The sequence below is a fragment of the Festucalex cinctus genome, chromosome 7, assembly GCF_051991245.1.
Source record: "Festucalex cinctus isolate MCC-2025b chromosome 7, RoL_Fcin_1.0, whole genome shotgun sequence".
Taxonomy (NCBI): Eukaryota; Metazoa; Chordata; class Actinopteri; order Syngnathiformes; family Syngnathidae; genus Festucalex; species Festucalex cinctus.
Window position 1 is genome coordinate 955,727 of NC_135417.1, and position 18,189 is coordinate 973,915.

Sequence of the window (18,189 nt, forward strand, 5' to 3'; positions counted from 1 at the left end):
CCATGTAGAGTAAGTTTTTTTTTTTTTTAAATGACCATGTATAGCAAGGCTTTTTTTTTGTTTTTTTAATGACCATGTATAGTAAGTTTTTTTTTTTTTAAACGACCATGTATAGCAAGGCATTTTTTTTAGATGACCATGTATAGCAAGGCTTTTTTTTTTTTTTTTTTTTTTTTTTTAAACGACCATGTATAGCAAGACATTTTTTCTATTTTTTTTTTTTTTTTAATGACCATGTAGAGTAAGTTTCTTTTTTTTTTTTTAATGACCATGTATAGCAAGGCACTTTTTTTTTAAAATGACCATGTATAGCAAGGCTTTTTTTTGTTTTTTTAATGACCATGTATAGTAAGTTTTTTTTTTTTTTTTAAACGACCATGTATAGCAAGGCATTTTTTTTAGATGACCATGTATAGCAAGGCTTTATTTTTTTTTTTTTTTTTTTTTTTTAAACGACCATGTATAGCAAGGCAATTTTTTTTTTTTAAATGACCATGTATAGCAAGGCTTTTTTTTCTTTTCTATTTTTTTTTTTTTATGACCATGTATAGTAAGTTTTTTTTTCTTTTTTTAAATGACCATGTATAGCAAGGCATTTTTTTAAATGACCATATATTGTAAGGCTTTTTTTTTTTTTTTTTAATTACCATGTATAGCAAGGGATTTTCTTTAAACGACCATGTACAGCAAGGCATTTTTTTTAGATGACCATGTATAGCAAGGCTTTTTTTTTTTTAAATGACCATTTATAGCAAGGCTTTTTTTTTTTTTCTATTTTTATTTATTTTTTAATGACCATGTAGAGTAAGTTTCTTTTTTTTTTTTTAATGACCATGTATAGCAAGGCACTTTTTTTTTAAATGACCATGTATAGCAAGGCTTTTTTTTGTTTTTTTAATGACCATGTATAGTAAGTTTTTTTTGTTTTTTTTAAACGACCATGTATAGCAAGGCATTTTTTTTTAGATGACCATGTATAGCAAGGCTTTTTTTTTTTTTTTTTTTTTTTTTAAACGACCATGTATAGCAAGGCTTTTTTTTGTTTGTTTGTTTTTTTAATGACCATGTATAGTAAGTTTTTTTCTTTTTTAGGTGACCATGTATAGCAAGGCATTTTTTTTAAATGACCATGTATTGGAAGGCGTTTTTTTTTTGTTTTTTTTTAATGACCATGTATAGTAAGTTTTTTTCTTTTTTAAATGACCATGAAGAGCAAGGCATTTTTTTTAAATGACCATGTATTGTCAGGCGTTTTTTTTTTTTTTTTTTTTAAACGACCATGTATAGCAAGGCTTTTTTTTGTTTGTTTGTTTTTTTAATGGCGGCACGGTAGTCGAGTGGTTAGCACGTCCGCTTCCCAGTTCTGAGGTCTCCGGTTCGAGTCCAGGCTCGGACCTTCCTGGGTGGAGTTTGCATGTTCTCCCCGTGCCCGCGTGGGTCTTCTCCGGGTACTCCGGTCTCCTCCCACATTCCAAAGACATGCATGGCAGGTTAATTGGGCGCTCCGAATTGTCCCGAGGTGTGCTTGTGAGTGTGGATGGTTGTTCGTCTCTGTGTGCCCTGGGATTGGCTGGCAACCAGTCCAGGGTGTCCCCCGCCTACTGCCCAGAGCCAGCTGAGATAGGCGCCAGCAGCCCCTGTGACCCTTGTGAGGAATAAGCGGTCAAGAAAATGGATGGATGGATGGATGTTTTTTTAATGACCATGTATAGTAAGTTTTTTTCTTTTTTAAGTGACCATGTATAGCAAGGCATTTTTTTTAAATGACCATGTATTGTCAGGCGTTTTTTTGTTTTTTTTTAAACGACCATGTATAGCAAGGCTTTTTTTTTTAAATGACCATGTATAGCAAGGCATTTTTTTTAGATGACCATGTATAGCAAGGCTTTTTTTTTTTTTTTTTTTTTTTTTTTTAAATGACCATGTATAGCAAGGCTTTTTTTTGTTTTTTTAATGACCATGTATAGTAAGTTTTTTTTGTTTTTTTTAAACGACCATGTATAGCAAGGCATTTTTTTTTAGATGACCATGTATAGCAAGGCTTTTTTTTTTTTTTTTTTTTTTTAAACGACCATGTATAGCAAGGCTTTTTTTTGTTTGTTTGTTTTTTTAATGACCATGCATAGTAAGTTTTTTTCTTTTTTAGGTGACCATGTATAGCAAGGCATTTTTTTTAAATGACCATGTATTGTCAGGCGTTTTTTTGTTTTTTTTTAAACGACCATGTATAGCAAGGCTTTTTTTTTTAAATGACCATGTATAGCAAGGCATTTTTTTTAGATGACCATGTATAGCAAGGCTTTTTTTTTTTTTTTTTTTTTTTTTTTTTTTTTAAATGACCATGTATAGCAAGGCTTTTTTTTGTTTTTTTAATGACCATGTATAGTAAGTTTTTTTTGTTTTTTTTAAACGACCATGTATAGCAAGGCATTTTTTTTTAGATGACCATGTATAGCAAGGCTTTTTTTTTTTTTTTTTTTTTTTTAAACGACCATGTATAGCAAGGCTTTTTTTTGTTTGTTTGTTTTTTTAATGACCATGCATAGTAAGTTTTTTTCTTTTTTAGGTGACCATGTATAGCAAGGCATTTTTTTTAAATGACCATGTATAGTAAGTTTTTTTCTTTTTTAAATGACCATGAAGAGCAAGGCATTTTTTTTAAATGACCATGTATTGTCAGGCGTTTTTTTTTTTTTTTTTTTTAATGACCATGTATAGTAAGTTTTTTTCTTTTTTAAATGACCATGAAGAGCAAGGCATTTTTTTAAAATGACCATGTATTGTCAGGCGTTTTTTTTTTTTTTTTTTTTTAATGACCATGTATAGTAAGTTTTTTTCTTTTTTAAATGACCATGAAGAGCAAGGCATTTTTTTTAAATGACCATGTATTGTCAGGCGTTTTTTTTTTTTTTTTTTAATGACCATGTATAGTAAGTTTTTTTCTTTTTTAAGTGACCATGTATAGCAAGGCATTTTTTTTAAATGACCATGTATTGGAAGGCGTTTTTTTTTTTTTTTTAAACGACCATGTATAGCAAGGCTTTTTTTTGTTTGTTTGTTTTTTTAATGACCATTTATAGTAAGTTTTTTTCTTTTTTAAATGACCATGTATAGCAAGGCATTTTTTTAAATGACCATGTATTGTCAGGCGTTTTTTTGTTTTTTTTTAAACGACCATGTATAGCAAGGCTTTTTTTTTTAAATGACCATGTATAGCAAGGCATTTTTTTTAGATGACCATGTATAGCAAGGCTTTTTTTTTTTTTTTTTTTTTTTTTTTTTTTTTTAAATGACCATGTATAGCAAGGCTTTTTATTTTTTTTTCTATTTATTTATTTTTTTTAATGACCATGTAGAGTAAGTTTCTTTTTTTTTTAAATGACCATGTATAGCAAGGCTTTTTTTTTTGTTTTTTTTAATGACCATGTATAGTAAGTTTTTTTTTTTTTTTTTAAACGACCATGTATAGCAAGGCATTTTTTTTAGATGACCATGTATAGCAAGGCTTTTTTTTTTTTTTTTTTTTTAAATGACCATGTATAGCAAGGCTTTTTATTTTTTTTTCTATTTTTTTTTTTTTTAATGACCATGTAGAGTAAGTTTCTTTTTTTTTTAGATGACCATGTATAGCAAGGCTTTTTTTTTTTTTTTTTTTTTAATGACCATGTATAGCAAGGCATTTTTTTTTAAACGACCATGTATAGCAAGGCATTTTTTTTAAATGGCCATGTATAGCAAGGCTTTTTTTTTTGTTTTGTTTTTTTAATGACCATGTATAGCAAGGCACTATTTTTTTTAAATGACCATGTATAGCGAGGCTTTTTTTTGTTTTTTTAATGACCATGTATAGCAAGGCTTTTTTTTTTTTTTTTTAAACGACCATGTATAGCAAGGCATTTTTTTTTAGATGACCATGTATAGCAAGGATTTATTTATTTTTTTATTTTTTTAAACGACCATGTATAGCAAGGCTTTTTATTTTTTTTGTATTTCTTTTTTTTTTAAATGACCATGTATAGCAAGGCTTTTTTTTGTTTTTTTAATGACCATGTATAGTAAGTTTTTTTTTTTTTTTTTTAAACGACCATGTATAGCAAGGCTTTTTTTTTTTTTTTTTTTTTAATGACCATGTATAGCAAGGCATTTTTTTTTAAACGACCATGTATAGCAAGGCATTTTTTTTAAATGGCCATGTATAGCAAGGCTTTTTTTTTTTTTTAAACGACCATGTATAGCAAGGCTTTTTATTTTTTTTTCTATTTCTTTTTTTTTTAAATGACCATGCATAGCAAGGCTTTTTTTTGTTTTTTTAATGACCATGTATAGTAAGCTTTTTTTTTTTAAATGACCATGTATAGCAAGGCTTTTTTTTTGTTTTTTTTAATGACCATGTATAGTAAGTTTTTTTTGTTTTTTTTAACGACCATGTATAGCAAGGCATTTTTTTTTAATGAGCATGTATAGTAATTTTTATATTATTATTTATTTATTTATTTTCTAAATGACCATGTATAGCAAGGTCATAATTTTCAAAAATATTTCCATGGGAAAAAAAGATTTTTGAGAAAAGGGTAAAAAAATAAAATAAAATAAAAAAAGGACAAAAATTGAAGCAGAAAAAGTTAGATATTTTGAAGCATATCACAACAAGCACAAACTGTCAATCTTTCACTGTGGCATTTTGTTTATTCATGAAAAACAAAACAAAAAAACAAAACAGTAGAACATCAATACAGACCGACCTGGCCGGTGTGCACGGCGACGGCTACTAAACAGGTAACGGGCTTGGGCGCGCCCGTTAGCACGCTGCCCATCCAGCCGGCGCGTCCCACACTCTGCACGAGAAGATGCAGAAGAAGCTGATTGAAAGAGAGGCACCACAGACTTTTCTCTGCTCAGCACATTTTGCACTCTATTTACATCAATGTGTGTGTGTGTGTGCGCGCACGCACGCGCGTGTGCTATGTACACTTTTACAAACATCCAAAGTCCATTGGTCGTCTTTTTAGCCGCGGAAAAAGAGAAGAGCAACAAGCAGAAAAGTCAGTCGGAATAAAACAAAAACAAAAATTCATTTGTTGTCCACAATTAACCAAAAAGGAAGACGCACATGATTTCCACACAGATTGCATAATTTATTTTTTTTTTGTCTCTCTACACGCTTATTAAGCTTATTTGCATGATCATTGTAAAAATTGCATACAACATGAAATCAGTGCCACTCGCCCTTGCGCTTTTTTTTCTTTTTTTCCTTTCTGGGATTATAGGCCACCTTTAAAGCACATTTCTCCAATGGGAAAACGTTTAAGACACTTTTTGTTGTTGTCTGTCCGTTTGTGTATAAATACAAAAAAAAAAAACAGGGGGAAAGAAATGTTAAGAAAAAAAAACAATTACATCATCAACACTGCAAATAAATAAGATGGCGTCATTCACATTTCTCATTGTGTGTTCCAGTGGCAAAAGGAACCGCGTGGTCCAAGGCATTGTTGGCATAGTTTGATCATATATCTCACATAGATTCATTTCTTTATACACAAGACAGTAGAGAGAAACTTTTTCCTTAGATTCTATTCCATCCTCAACAAAGCCTGTTGATCGTCTTTATATTAAAATTAATAATACGTGACACCTGGTGGTCTTTTAAGGCCTTGTCAAACAACTTGGTCCTTGATTTTTGTTAAAAAAATAAAAATAAAATAAAATCACACATAAAATCACAAAAGTCTTCCTTGGAAATAAGCAGTGGAACAAACCAGTGTCAGTTTTTCCTCCCCAACCAAATCAGAAGCTCCAACACAGAAGGAAAGAAAAGTCGGTGCCAGGACGTGTCCACACGTACACGCTTGCCAACAAATCAGACTTCATCCACACTCGGGAAAATAGTCAATTTCTAGAAAATGCATTATAATTCTACAAGAATCGAGATGAATTTGAACAAAAGTCATATCTTGCAAGAAAAGAAAAGTAATCTTTTGGGGAAAAAAAAAAAAAGAAGTAATCTCACAATTATTTGAAATATTTTGGAAGAAAGTCCTAACGAGAAAAGACAACTGTTTTTGGAGATAAGAAACCATAATCTTAGAAGAAGAAGAAAAAATGCAACTTTACAAGAATTACATATTTATGTGGACAGAGACTTAATAAAAACAAATGTAGTTTTGTGTGTGGATATAGTTGATGTTTTTAATAGTAAAGTGTGAAAACGTTGACGCGACTATGTATGGACACGTCCTGAAAGGCCGAGTGCAGAGAGCAAATTTTTCGCCTAATGTTGTAATTGCACAAGTCATTCTTAACTTGCTATCACCAAATGGATGGAAAAATAGATATATATTGTGTTTTAATTTTGTCGATGTAGATTGTCAGTCATCTATGTAATGGTGGACTCAAGGCTTGAATCAGAAAATCAGATTGCAAAATATTCGTTTGTTGATTTTTCGTGCTTTTTGGAAACGTTGAAAAACGACTTGGGCAATGAGGCGACAAGACGGCCGATTTCCACTTGTTTTGTTTGTGCAGGTTACCAAACGATGCCAGAAGAGTCTCAAACAGTGAATCATACTCGTCGTCATAATAATACAATACTTTTACAAAATGCAAAAAGTGGGAGGAGTCCAGGCCAGTCTGGAGGTCCTTTTAGTCATTGGCTTGCTCCATGACAGGGGCAGGGCCTCGCCCCGCCTGCTCTTCCGTTTTGACCACGAAGGCGTTGGTCTGCGTGCTCTCGTCCGTCTCCTTGAGGGCGTCGCCGGGCTCCGAGGGCTCCTCGTCCAGGGCGGCGGCGGCGGGGCTGCTGCCGCCGCTGCTGCCGCTGCGGTTGTTGGCGGGGGGCGTCTCCTTGGGCGCGTTGGCCGGCTGGCTGACGTAGAAGCGCTGGTTCTGGAAGAACTTGATGACGGTGAGTTTGGGGAGGTCCAGCTGGGCCGACAGCGTGTGGACGGCCTCCTCGTCCGGGTACGGGCCCACGTCCTGGATGAAGCTCTGCAGGATGCCCAGCGCCTCCAGGGAGATCTTGCCGCCGCCGGCACGTGACTTGACCAGGCTGCGCACCACGTCGTCCTCCATCTCGGCCGGGGAGGCGGTGGAGGGTTGGCGCGGCGGCAGGCGGGGGCCCGACGGGGGTTGCTGGGATGGGAGGGGATGGGGCGGGTGCTGCAGGGACAGGGCCGGCTGGTGCTGCCAACGAGACGCAAGACCGGGTGTGTTAAGCGCGGTAAAATTAATTCAGACAGCAAGGGGGGGAAAAAAAAGAAACAATTGGAAAAATACAAATAAAATATAAAAATTTTTTTTAAAAAAGAATAAAATTGTTTGAGAATTAAGTAATATTTTATCAATAAAAACGTATTTTTTTATAGATTCCATTTTTTAAGAAATAAGTTATTACTTTCAAGAAAAAAAACTTCAGAATTTTTATTTTCAAGGAAAAAAAATACAGAAATTTTTTTGGGGAGTGTATAGTATTTTTAAGAATAGTCAAATTTTCAAGAAAATATTTAATTTAATTTTATTTATTTTTTTAGAATATTTTGTTTTCAAGATTTGTTTTCAGGTTTTGATTTTTGTTTGTTTTAAAGTTACTTTTTGAAGTATATTGTTTCCCAGAATAAGTCGGGGGGTTTTTCAAGCACAGTTGGAATTTTTTGGGGGGGATTAATATGTCTTTACATTTCAAGACATTTTTCACCCAAGATTTCCCTTGAGATAAGTCCTATTTACACTAAAGGACAGGAAATATTGTTTTCAATTGTTATGTCTTATTTTTATTATGTTAATGTTTTTTTTTTTTGTGACATAGTTTACCTGCAGGTGGTCTTTTGAGACAGTGTACATTTATTAGCGTACACAAACGACACGTTATAATGTCCCATTGTGTGTGCGTGGGTGTGTGTGGGATGCGAGTGGGCGAACGGCGTTGCCCGTTGACCCGCCCAAATGCTCTCGCTTTGATTTGAATGCGGGAGCCACACGCTGTACATGACGAGATGTTCCATAAGAGCGTGTTTGTACAACAACACTGGAACGAGCGCACACAAGTTTTGGAGAAAAATAAAAAGGCATATTGTGCTTGTAGTTTTACAAGGAAAACATTTTTAGGGGTGAGGAAAAAAAGATGTATGTTTTCTGTTATAAAGTCATATTTTTTAAGAATTCTTTTTTCACAAAAGTGGTCTTTTTTAAACAGATTTATCTACGAAAAATGTCATTTTCAGCTAAATAAAATTAAGCATTTATTTCCAGAATAAAGTTGTTCATTAAAAAAAGAAAAAGAATAGTATTTTGGGAGAATTTTTTTTTTCTTTGCTGTTTTTAGTTTTTTTTTTGTACGACGGCGTATTAGGGCCACGTACAAATATATAATTTTTTTTTTTAGAGGGCGGGGTCAATATGACGAGAAAAAAAAAAAGTGGCAAATTTGCCACTTTTTTTCTCGCGTGGTGGCTGTTTGTGTCGGCAGAAAGGAAACGCAATATGTCACGTTACACAAGTCACAGTTTGCAAAATGTCTATGGAGGAAGCACTCCTTAAAATGTACTTTTCAGTCGGGTTTTCAAACAAGGAGATATTAATTGCTTTAGCAGAGATTAACAATATCCTAGTTGCCAGTTTATAAAGTGGCAAATTTGCCACTTTTTTTCTCATCATATTAAAAAGTGGCAAATTTGCCACTCTTTTTCTCATCATATTACCCTCGCCCCCTAAAAAAAAAAAATATTTGTACGTGGCCCTAATACGCCATCGCATTTTTGTGTGTGTTGCACAAAAAAAAAAAAAGTCTTTAAAAATAATTTTCTTTGATAAGGTGAAAAACTTTAGGAATTTAATTGCATTAAAAATGTCTTTAAAAATGATTATTTTTTGTTAAAGAGCAAAAAACATTTAGAATTAAAATGCATTAAAAAATGTCTTTAAAAAAAATTGTCTTTAAAAATAATTTTCTTTGATGGGGTAAAAAACTAGGAATTTAGTTGCATTAAAAATGTCTTTAAAAATTATTATTTTTGTGAAAGGGCAAAAAACGTAGAATCAAGATGCATTAAACATTGTCTTTAAATTAGTATTTTTTTTCCGAAGAAGTCATTTTTGAAAGTCAAAAGTTGAATATTTAAAAAAAAAAAAACTTTTTCAATAAAAGTAATATTTTTCCCAAAAAGTTGTGAAAAGATTGTTTTTTTTCCCCAGAATAAAATCACTCTTTCAAGAAATTACATAAAATTTTTTAAGAATAAAATTATATTTTTGCAATAGAACAATCTGATTGTTTTTCCCCAGAATAATAATAATAATTATTATTTTTTTTAAACCTAATCCTTCAAAAATTACTATCATTTACTACTACTATTATTTACACTCAGCTAAATGAAACACTGTCTAAAATTGATCTTGTTTTGGCTAATTTTTAAGTTTTCGTGCGACGTTGTTCACCTGCAGCTGGTCTGCCGAGACGTGCGAGAAGTGCGGCGGCCTGTCGACGCCGTTGTTGTGATGTTGCTGTCCGGCGCTGCTCTCCTGCTCGTAGATGGCGTCGCGCTCGGCCTGCGACAGGCTGAGGAAGCGGCGGATCATGGACAAGTTCTCCCATAACGTCCGGTTCTCCGGAGACGGATCCTCCTTCCAGCGCAGAAGCTCACACAGCCAACCCTGCAGTACAAAAAATAAATAAATAAATAAATAAAAAAGCACCAAAGGTGTCACACTTATTTGGAGAAGATTCTAGGAACTACACTGCCATTTTAGTCCTATTACCCCCTCTTAAGAACATTAAGGCCCGGTTTGGTGAAAGCGTGGCCACTGTCGTAATCTGGCGTCCGGCGTTCGTCACCACCGGATTACACAGGCGGCGCTCGCTCGCTCATTGGCTAGCGGGCCGGCTCGCGCTCACGCGCACGCCCTGCCGTGGCAGCCGAGCACACACGCTGCACGCGGGAGATAACTCAGCACTTTGCTCGTCCCATTCCAGATCCTCCCGTAAGCCTCGTCAAACCGTAGAGGAAGGAGGAGGAGGCGGCAGAAAGAAAGAGAAAGAGGGGCCATAAAGCCTCCGTGCCCACCTTGTTCCTTTGCCACATTTATTGTTGCCTTTTTAATTTGCATGCAGAGGGATTTGGACCGTGCTCCAGTTGGGCCGTCTGTGCTTTCAGCTGATTCGGCAGTGAGGGAGGACACACGCACGCACACGCACACACTTGTCTTGTCCAACGCGGGCCTGCGACGGCGTAATCCAACTCAAACACTCTGCAAAGCAGCAGGATTAAACCCAAAGTAGCAGAGCCAATCAAAGCCCACACGGCGGGAACTCCCCTTGCCTGCCAGGAAGTCCATTTCATTAAACACAAAAGTATAACGCTACGTCTATTAGCCCGTCGCTAGTCATGGTTTCATGGTTTTTTGTTCTTGCTACCTTTTGAATTCTTTACTGATTGTACATTACAAAAAAATAAAACTTCAAACATAAATTTAGTGCTATAATAACACTCCAATTACGAATGAGCGCTAACATTAGCTTGGTTATAATGCTAATGCTACCTTAGAATGGCCCAACGTGACAAATAAGAATGGTTATATTTGAGAATTGTGCTCATGCACATCTGTGAAGTGAGGTTAAAAAAAAAAAAGAAAAGAAAAAAACTTTCCCTTTGAATTACAGGAAATGTCGATATGAACTCGGCTTCTAGGAATAATAAGCCCACACGGACGGATCACACTCAGATTTCCCAAAAATGAACACAACTGATTCAAGTTGAAAGAATGAATCCAAGTGTGTTCTCACGGTTTGCAATCACTCAAAAAGGTGCAACAGGAACCAGTTTAGTCAGGACAAATTATTTACCAGTGGCAATGCCAAAGGCAATCCTCTTAAATACAAAGTCACAAACACTGGTTTGAATAAGTTAAGAAGTTGTTGTTTTAGAGGCGAGTTTTCATAAAAAAACTAAATAAAAATATTTCCATCCATCCATTTTTAGAACCGCTTACCCTGTATTGCTCATTATTTTTCACTTGGGCCTACATGACAATGTCTTAAAAGTCCCTCATAGTCCCTATTTGAAAGGTTTATGTTGGTAAAAATTTGACACGTGGCATGGCTCAGTGGTAGAGCATTTGTCTCTCAAGCCTGAGTTTGTAGGTTTGATGCCCGGCCAATATGACCATGTCCAAGTGTCACTTGAGCAAGATAGTGAAAGTGAACCCCCAGTTGCTGGAATGGGAAGGCAACATGAAGCGTTTTAAGTATTTTCCAGTGGCAAGCGGTGACCTTTTCGAGTAATTTGGGGGTATTTTTATTGTTAATTGTAATATTAAATATTATTTAATTATTACTTAATACCACTGTATAGGTATAAAATTAAGGGGAAATATTCAGGACTGACACAGGTTGATGCGCACACACTAATTAATATTGTAACGAACTAAGTGTTGCGTGTTCTGGGGTTGCCTTTTATGTTGAGCACTGTTATGTCGGACTGTGACTGAACGCAACACAGGTGAAGGGTGAAGGAGGCAACGTGCGGTTGAGTAGCGTTGAGCTTTTTCCTGCTAGCAACGAGAGCGATTGAAAGTTTTCCTGATGTCTACTTCAGGAGTAGAACGGCCACTTGAATTATTCTTTTCCTCAAAAGTTCTCCAGGAAAAGCGCACTCATTGGGATTCGGCGATGAACTTGAACTAAACCAGTGACTGTTCACCGCAGAACAAGCCAAGAAAGCCAGTTACGCGCATGCGCGTTGTCAGCCATGCAGCTTGACTGTCAGCTTTTTTGCCATTCAAAAGACTCGCGTACAGAAACATTCACGGAACTAACACAATTGATTTCTCATTGTGTATGCGTGAAACAAACTGTCGACTTCTCTGCTCCCCGCGAGGAAAACAGGAAAAAATATACAGGAATTTAAGATCAAAACAGTATAACTATGGTATTGTATTTTAGAGGATTTTATTTTGAAATCTCGGGCATGCACCGCATTAATAGCTTATTAGGACCGCTCGCCACCGGTATCTTCATAAGTGGAAGCGCTATCGATACAAGTGAAAGCCCATTTGCAACTTTCACTTGACATCCACATCAGTAATTGAGAAGATCAAATCCCATGGCCGCCGCTTGTGTAAACACAGCGTCGGCTATGCACTTGCAAACATCCAGGTGACCTCGTGAGGTATGAAATCCTCCTATAGACTACGTGTGACGAGCTCCCAGATGCTGTAAACAGGTTTCATCCCAGCAATAAGCAGCGACAGCTCGGGATTATCGCACGATGTTGGCACACACCTGCCACAATATTGCACCGTAATCCTCTGCCTCTGGGTCACCGTCACCTAATTAATAAACAGCAGAGTAGGGGGGGGGTATTTCAGCGTCAAGAAAGCAGAATATAGACGTTTTTCCTCCATATGTGTACGTGACCGAGACGCCGTGAGTTCACGCGGTCGTAAAGCCATCAGCGGGTCTTTTGTGGTTCAAATGGCACAATAGTGCAATTCATAGCGGTGATGTGGTGTGCGAGTGCAAGAGGTGAAGTCACAAGCTGGCCAATGACAGACACACACACACACACACATACATACAGTACACACACGCACACACACACGCAAACACCTTCCCATCTAATCTCATTTGGTCGTTATCGGGCCCACCAGGCTGACCTCGGCCGCCCGCCGGATAAATGAAATAAGCCAACAGATGTCCATCAGTTCGCCTTTTTTTGCAGCTAAAGCGAGTCCCAAAAATAAAGACGCAGTCCTCTGGTCATTCAGTTCACAGACTGAAGAATGACGCCTCCCCCCCCCCCAAAAAAAACAGCAGAAAACAAAATCTGGCATTATTTGAACTCTGTTGCTAACCAAAATAGCAGCACCTAGTAAAACGCCAAGACTCACACAGACCTTCCCATCTAATTTCATTTGGTCGTTATCAGGCTGACCTCAGTCTGTGGGATAAATGAAATAAGACAACAGATAACCATCAGTTTGCCTTTTTTTTTTTTTTTTTTTTGCTTTTACGGTAAATACTAGACCTAAAGAGACAGTCTTCGATGTGTTTTCTTTAGATCCCAAGCTCAACAGATGATGAAACGGAAGGTTGGACAAGGACCTGGAAGCTACAAACAAATGAAATAAGCCAAAATATGTCCATCATTGTGCCTTTTTATATGGCTAAAGTGAATCCTAGAAATAAAGACACAGCGTCTTTGGTTCCGAGGCTCAACGGATAAACCAAGTTGAAGGCCCGACAAGCTTCTCCAAGCTAAAAAGTGAAATGTATTAAGCCAACAGATGCCCGTCAGTTTGCCTTCATGCTGCTAAAAGTGAGTCCTCGAACTAATGACACAATCTACTGCTCTTGTTTAGAATGAGGAAACAAGGAAAGATGAGCAGGTACACAAACAAAAACAAGTCGAGGACAAAGACAACGCGCTCCATTGTCTCCTTAGACCTGGACGGGCTCCAACAGAAGCTCAGTCAGATAAAAACGTTTGATAGGGAAAAAGAAAAAAAAAAAAAGAAAAAACGCACACGCAAACCGGTCGGTCCTGCTCCGGCGCAGGATAACATGCGCCGCCTTGGAAATAGATTCCGCCACAGTGGACGCCCATCTGCCGAAGACGAGTGCCGCCATGTACGCGGCGCACCATATGCCAATCTCCCGCCACAATAAGCAATAATTGCAGAGGAAGTGGGGGGCGTATTTTCGTCTTGCTATGTGAACGTAGCTTCGGCGGCGGAGTGAAAATGGCCGCAGGAAGAGGAAGGCGCCATGGAAATAGAATTGGCCTTGGATGAACTGCAGAGGCAGCAGTACAATATTACACAAATGTAAAAATTATCTCTGTGGTGCTGTAGACCCATTTATCCTGGCGGTACATTTTAGAGCAGACCCATCAACAAAAGTTATAAAAAAAATTAAATAAAAAAAAAATATATATTAAAAAAATAATAATAATTTTACGTCGTCACGCATAGACTTGTATTTATAGCTTAGAAGTGTTTATTCATACAAATATTTACAGTAATTATGAATTTAGTATTGTGCTACAATAAGTTAATGATGAACTTTATCATAGTCACACTGATATAAAATTGTATAATATATTTACTAATTCTGACTTTTCGACTGTGCTACCTTGTATTTACATAGAAATCCGGGTTATGTTGTTGGTATAGGAAAATAATTAGGCCGTAAATGGAGAAATCCTTATTATTAGAGAGGAAAAAAAAGTTGTAAAGAACAGTTATTATTATTATTATTATTTATTTATTATTATTTTCTTAAATAAAAGTACCGGTAATATTAGCAGCAATTTTTTTTTTAAATGAATCAATACAATCAATTTTAAAAAATAGAAAAATGTCAAGAATACAATTGTAATGTGAATGAAGTGTTAAATTGTATTAAGAACGAAGGCCTCACAATTTTACGAGAACAAAGTCAGAATTTTCATGAAATTTGACGGTAAAGTTGTTATTTTATGAGATCACAAACATCTCAAATCGTATGGTACAAGACATACAGTCTTTTTGCACCGATTTCAAATCTGCCCTCGGTTTTAGCGCGTTAGCACAAGTTAGCAATAGCCATCGGTCTACTGTATTGACAGGTAGCGAGCACGAGGACATGGTGGGAATATAACATTTTTGTTGTTTGTAAATGACAAACAAACCTCGAGGACGAACGGATGAGAAAATTGCACGTTGGAATCCTGACTCACGAGCTCTTCCAGCCAAGATTAAACAGTGAATCATCACAACCAACATCATATATTTATTCATTTCAAACTAATGATCTAATACCGTTGTCAGGCTGTGTCAAGAGGAAGCCAGACTTAGTCCATCCCCGCGAGCGGTCGCGACCTCTCTCGGGGAAACAATAGGCTGACTTGACAACAATGACACGCCACGGCGTGACAACGCAGGAAAGGCGACCTCCACGTTTCACCACTCGCTCCCGGGGGGGAACAATGGGGCGGCTTGCGTCACGACTGCCCCAGCCAATAACGCCACGTGCGCGCGAGAATGTGTGCGTGTGTGTGGAAGGGGGTTCGGGCGGAGGCGGTGGAGGTTTAGGCAAGCAAACAGAGGCAGATGGAGCATAAAGAATAACCAAAGGCAAATGACCAGTTCATCTTAAATGGAGCACATTAAACATCTGCGTGGCTACACTTATTTTTAAGCACATCTTTTATTCCTGCGCAGCACACACAAATGTTCGCAAGACAATCACCTTCAAACCATAAGACGAACAATGGAAATTGTATTAAAAGCAGGGCTTTGTCAAAGTACAGAAATTATCATTGTTTGGCCAATTACAGATAGAACTGCTATTTTGCGTTGACTGTCAAACTTAACATGAAGAGACATTTTTCAACAACGCTAGCTAAATGCTAACACACAATGCAAAACGCAAGATACAGGCTACTGAATAGCATCAATGGTCAGGGTCTTATAACCCTTTAAGCAATGGTACTTGAACAAAACCGATGCCTCAACACATGTAGATGAGTAATATTCCAGCAGTTACTAAGTCACTTACAGTAGTTGTGAAACTCTTCTTTAGATGTGCCTGCAATGCATGACTTCATTATACCTCCCAATACATCAGATCAATACCTCATTACATCAACATCAATTTTATTAAGTTACTTGTAGTCATTTTGTGTACTAGCAGCTTGTTTGTTTACAAACGGATTGCAACAAATACATTTTAGCACGCAAACCTCTTCAAGTCACGACTATCGGTCACATTACAATTTTGCGTCAGGGGCTTCTTTTGGCTGTCGTGGCAGCACAAAAGTTTTCTTGATCGTCTTTTGTGTCGCTGCGACGCTCGTCGGGCAGATGGAGGATAAAAATACACCAACACGGCGGCGAGGAAGCAACAACAACAACAAAACAGCAGCAGCAGCAGCAGCAGCAGCAGCAGCTGCATTTCAAACGCACAAACGCAAAGTCTGATTCCGTCAATTAAGGCGCGGGTTGTGATTTAATCCAAATACGGGCTTTAATTGCTAATATCAAAGCGTAATTAAGATGATAAATCGTGACTGATCTTATTGAATTAGGAGCCGGCAGAGAAGCAGCAAATTGACTGTCAGCTAAATAAGTGTTTGGAATTGGCTGACAAGTTTGCTTCCAGCGCTCATCAAATGCATTTTAGCCTCACAAACTATTCCCAAATAAAAGTTTGTTTTTTTTAAATGCTAATTTCATAACATTAATTTGGAAACCCCCTTGTTTTTTGGACTTTCAGAAATATCTTCATGAATTAATATGTCATAAAGCATTATGTTAGTTTTATACCATTATAAATATTGTGGGAAAAGGCACCAAAATAAACTATGTTCTCTTCTCCTAGATCTAATCAGCACTCAAGTAGCTGCATTCTAGAGGCTAGCTGGATGGATTTTGTTTCATGTTTTAGCAAAGATCACATGTTCACACAATAGAACCCTTTGAAAGTTTCCATGCAGCACTCTTTGAATGCATTTTACCCTGGTCAAAAACTCACAAAAAAAAAATAAAAATAAAAAAATTAATAAGATTCACTTGGAAAGTCCCTGTTTTGGACGATTAGAAAGACTTTCCTTAGCTACTGTTGTCACAAAGTATATTAGATTCATACCAGACTAGACATAGTGGGGAATAAAAAATAAAAAATACACCAAGCCAAATCCGACGGGCAGCGCTGATGTATATTAGATGTGAAGAAGAGGCAGATAAGGTTCCAACTATGCTTCAGTATGCTTTGTATAATGTTGCTGCTTAGCGTGTGTTAAAAGTAGCACCTGTTTCAAAGTTCACAATTACCGTTAACATCAAAGGCAATTTTCAGTACAGTCTTCCCTCGCTATAACGCGGTTCACTTTTCGCAGTCTCGCTGTATCGCGGATTTTTTTTTTTTTAAGTGCAATTTTGCATATTTTTTTACAGTAATATACCCATTTTATAAAATTTATGAAGGTTTGAACATTGTCAATGTTTGAACAAGAGAGAAATGTGAGAACATGTAAATGCCTCAATGAGAAAAGTGTATAAATTGTGCGGTCGGGGATTTTAGAGCCTTAAAACATTTATAAGAGTTGTAAAACATAAAGCTAACTACTTCGCGGATTTCATTTATTGAGGGTATTTTTTGGAACCTAACCCCAGCGGAAAACGAGGGAACACTGTACTTGAGTTTTACATTATATGTTAGCATTAAGCTAGTAGACTTTTTGTTAAGACAAAATGTTATGGCTTGGTTAAGCATGTTGGTGTTTAAATAAACAATGTGGTAATTTCATTTGTTTGCTATGTTAGTCTCACGGTAAACCTCAGCTGGGAGTGACAAACAGCCTGAAGCAAGTACGCTCGGTCTCTTATTTGCAGAACTGTGCTACAAACTGACTTCATTGCTACCATTTCTTGACAGCAAAATAGTGAAAGCAGGCGAACAAGGAATCTTTTGAAAAAAGTGTTTTAATACGTTTTATATTCACGAGGGGTAAAACTAATAATAACGTACTGTATTTCTATTTCCTATCCGAAAAATCTTGGTTTGAATATTTGACCAAATGAGTTTCTTGTGCCATTAACATTCACACTGCTGAAGTCCGAAAATGGCCACTTAAAGACCCTCCTTGGTAGGATGTGTACGCAGGGCACACATTGTGTAATGATTTGAGACAAAAATATGATGACGATGATGATGATGATGTGTTAAGAGGCAAAGGAGGAAGCGGCAGAGACTGAGAGCGAGAGTGGACACAAGCACCATCATGAGCACTTTTATCGGCCTTAATATCTCCCCGAGCACACGCATGCGTACGCGCACGCAGGGCCGTAGTTAAATTGAAATATTTGCCGGCGTGTGTCACAAGCATGCAGCATGGTAATTATGACAGATCTGATTAGGCGCTTCTGAGTCGGGCGGCTCCGGGCTGCAGGTGCGACCTTGTGCATTCCTGCGTGTGTACATAAAATTAATTACAAGCATGGGGGGGGGGTTGCGGGAGCACGCCCGGGCGGGGCGGGGGCGGCCTCTCCCACGGGGGGCACCCTAATGGAATATTTTCCCCGAGTCTAATAATACAGTTGGTATTGACTTGAGGTAATTAGGGGGATCATTAAAGCGCTTTTCCCGGCGTATTTGCCTGCCTGATCAGATTAGCGGGAATGGGCTTCAGAACAAGCCCTGTGTGGTCTGTCAGGAGG

The 18,189-nt window shown here is 37.2% G+C and overlaps 1 protein-coding gene across 5 annotated transcripts in view; it reads right to left on the reverse strand.

The window, feature by feature from the left end:
• Positions 1–4,660: 4,660 nt before the first annotated feature.
• Positions 4,661–18,189, reverse strand: part of satb1b (SATB homeobox 1b) — a 99,937-nt gene continuing 86,408 nt past the window's right edge. For all 5 annotated transcript variants that reach the window (XM_077527550.1, XM_077527551.1, XM_077527553.1 and 2 more), the window contains 2 exons: positions 9,430–9,645; positions 4,661–7,179 (listed from right to left, as the gene is read on the reverse strand). In XM_077527550.1, the coding sequence (XP_077383676.1) occupies positions 6,640–7,179; positions 9,430–9,645 (756 nt within the window). In that variant the 3' untranslated portion in view covers positions 4,661–6,639. The remainder of the gene's footprint in view (positions 7,180–9,429; positions 9,646–18,189) is intronic.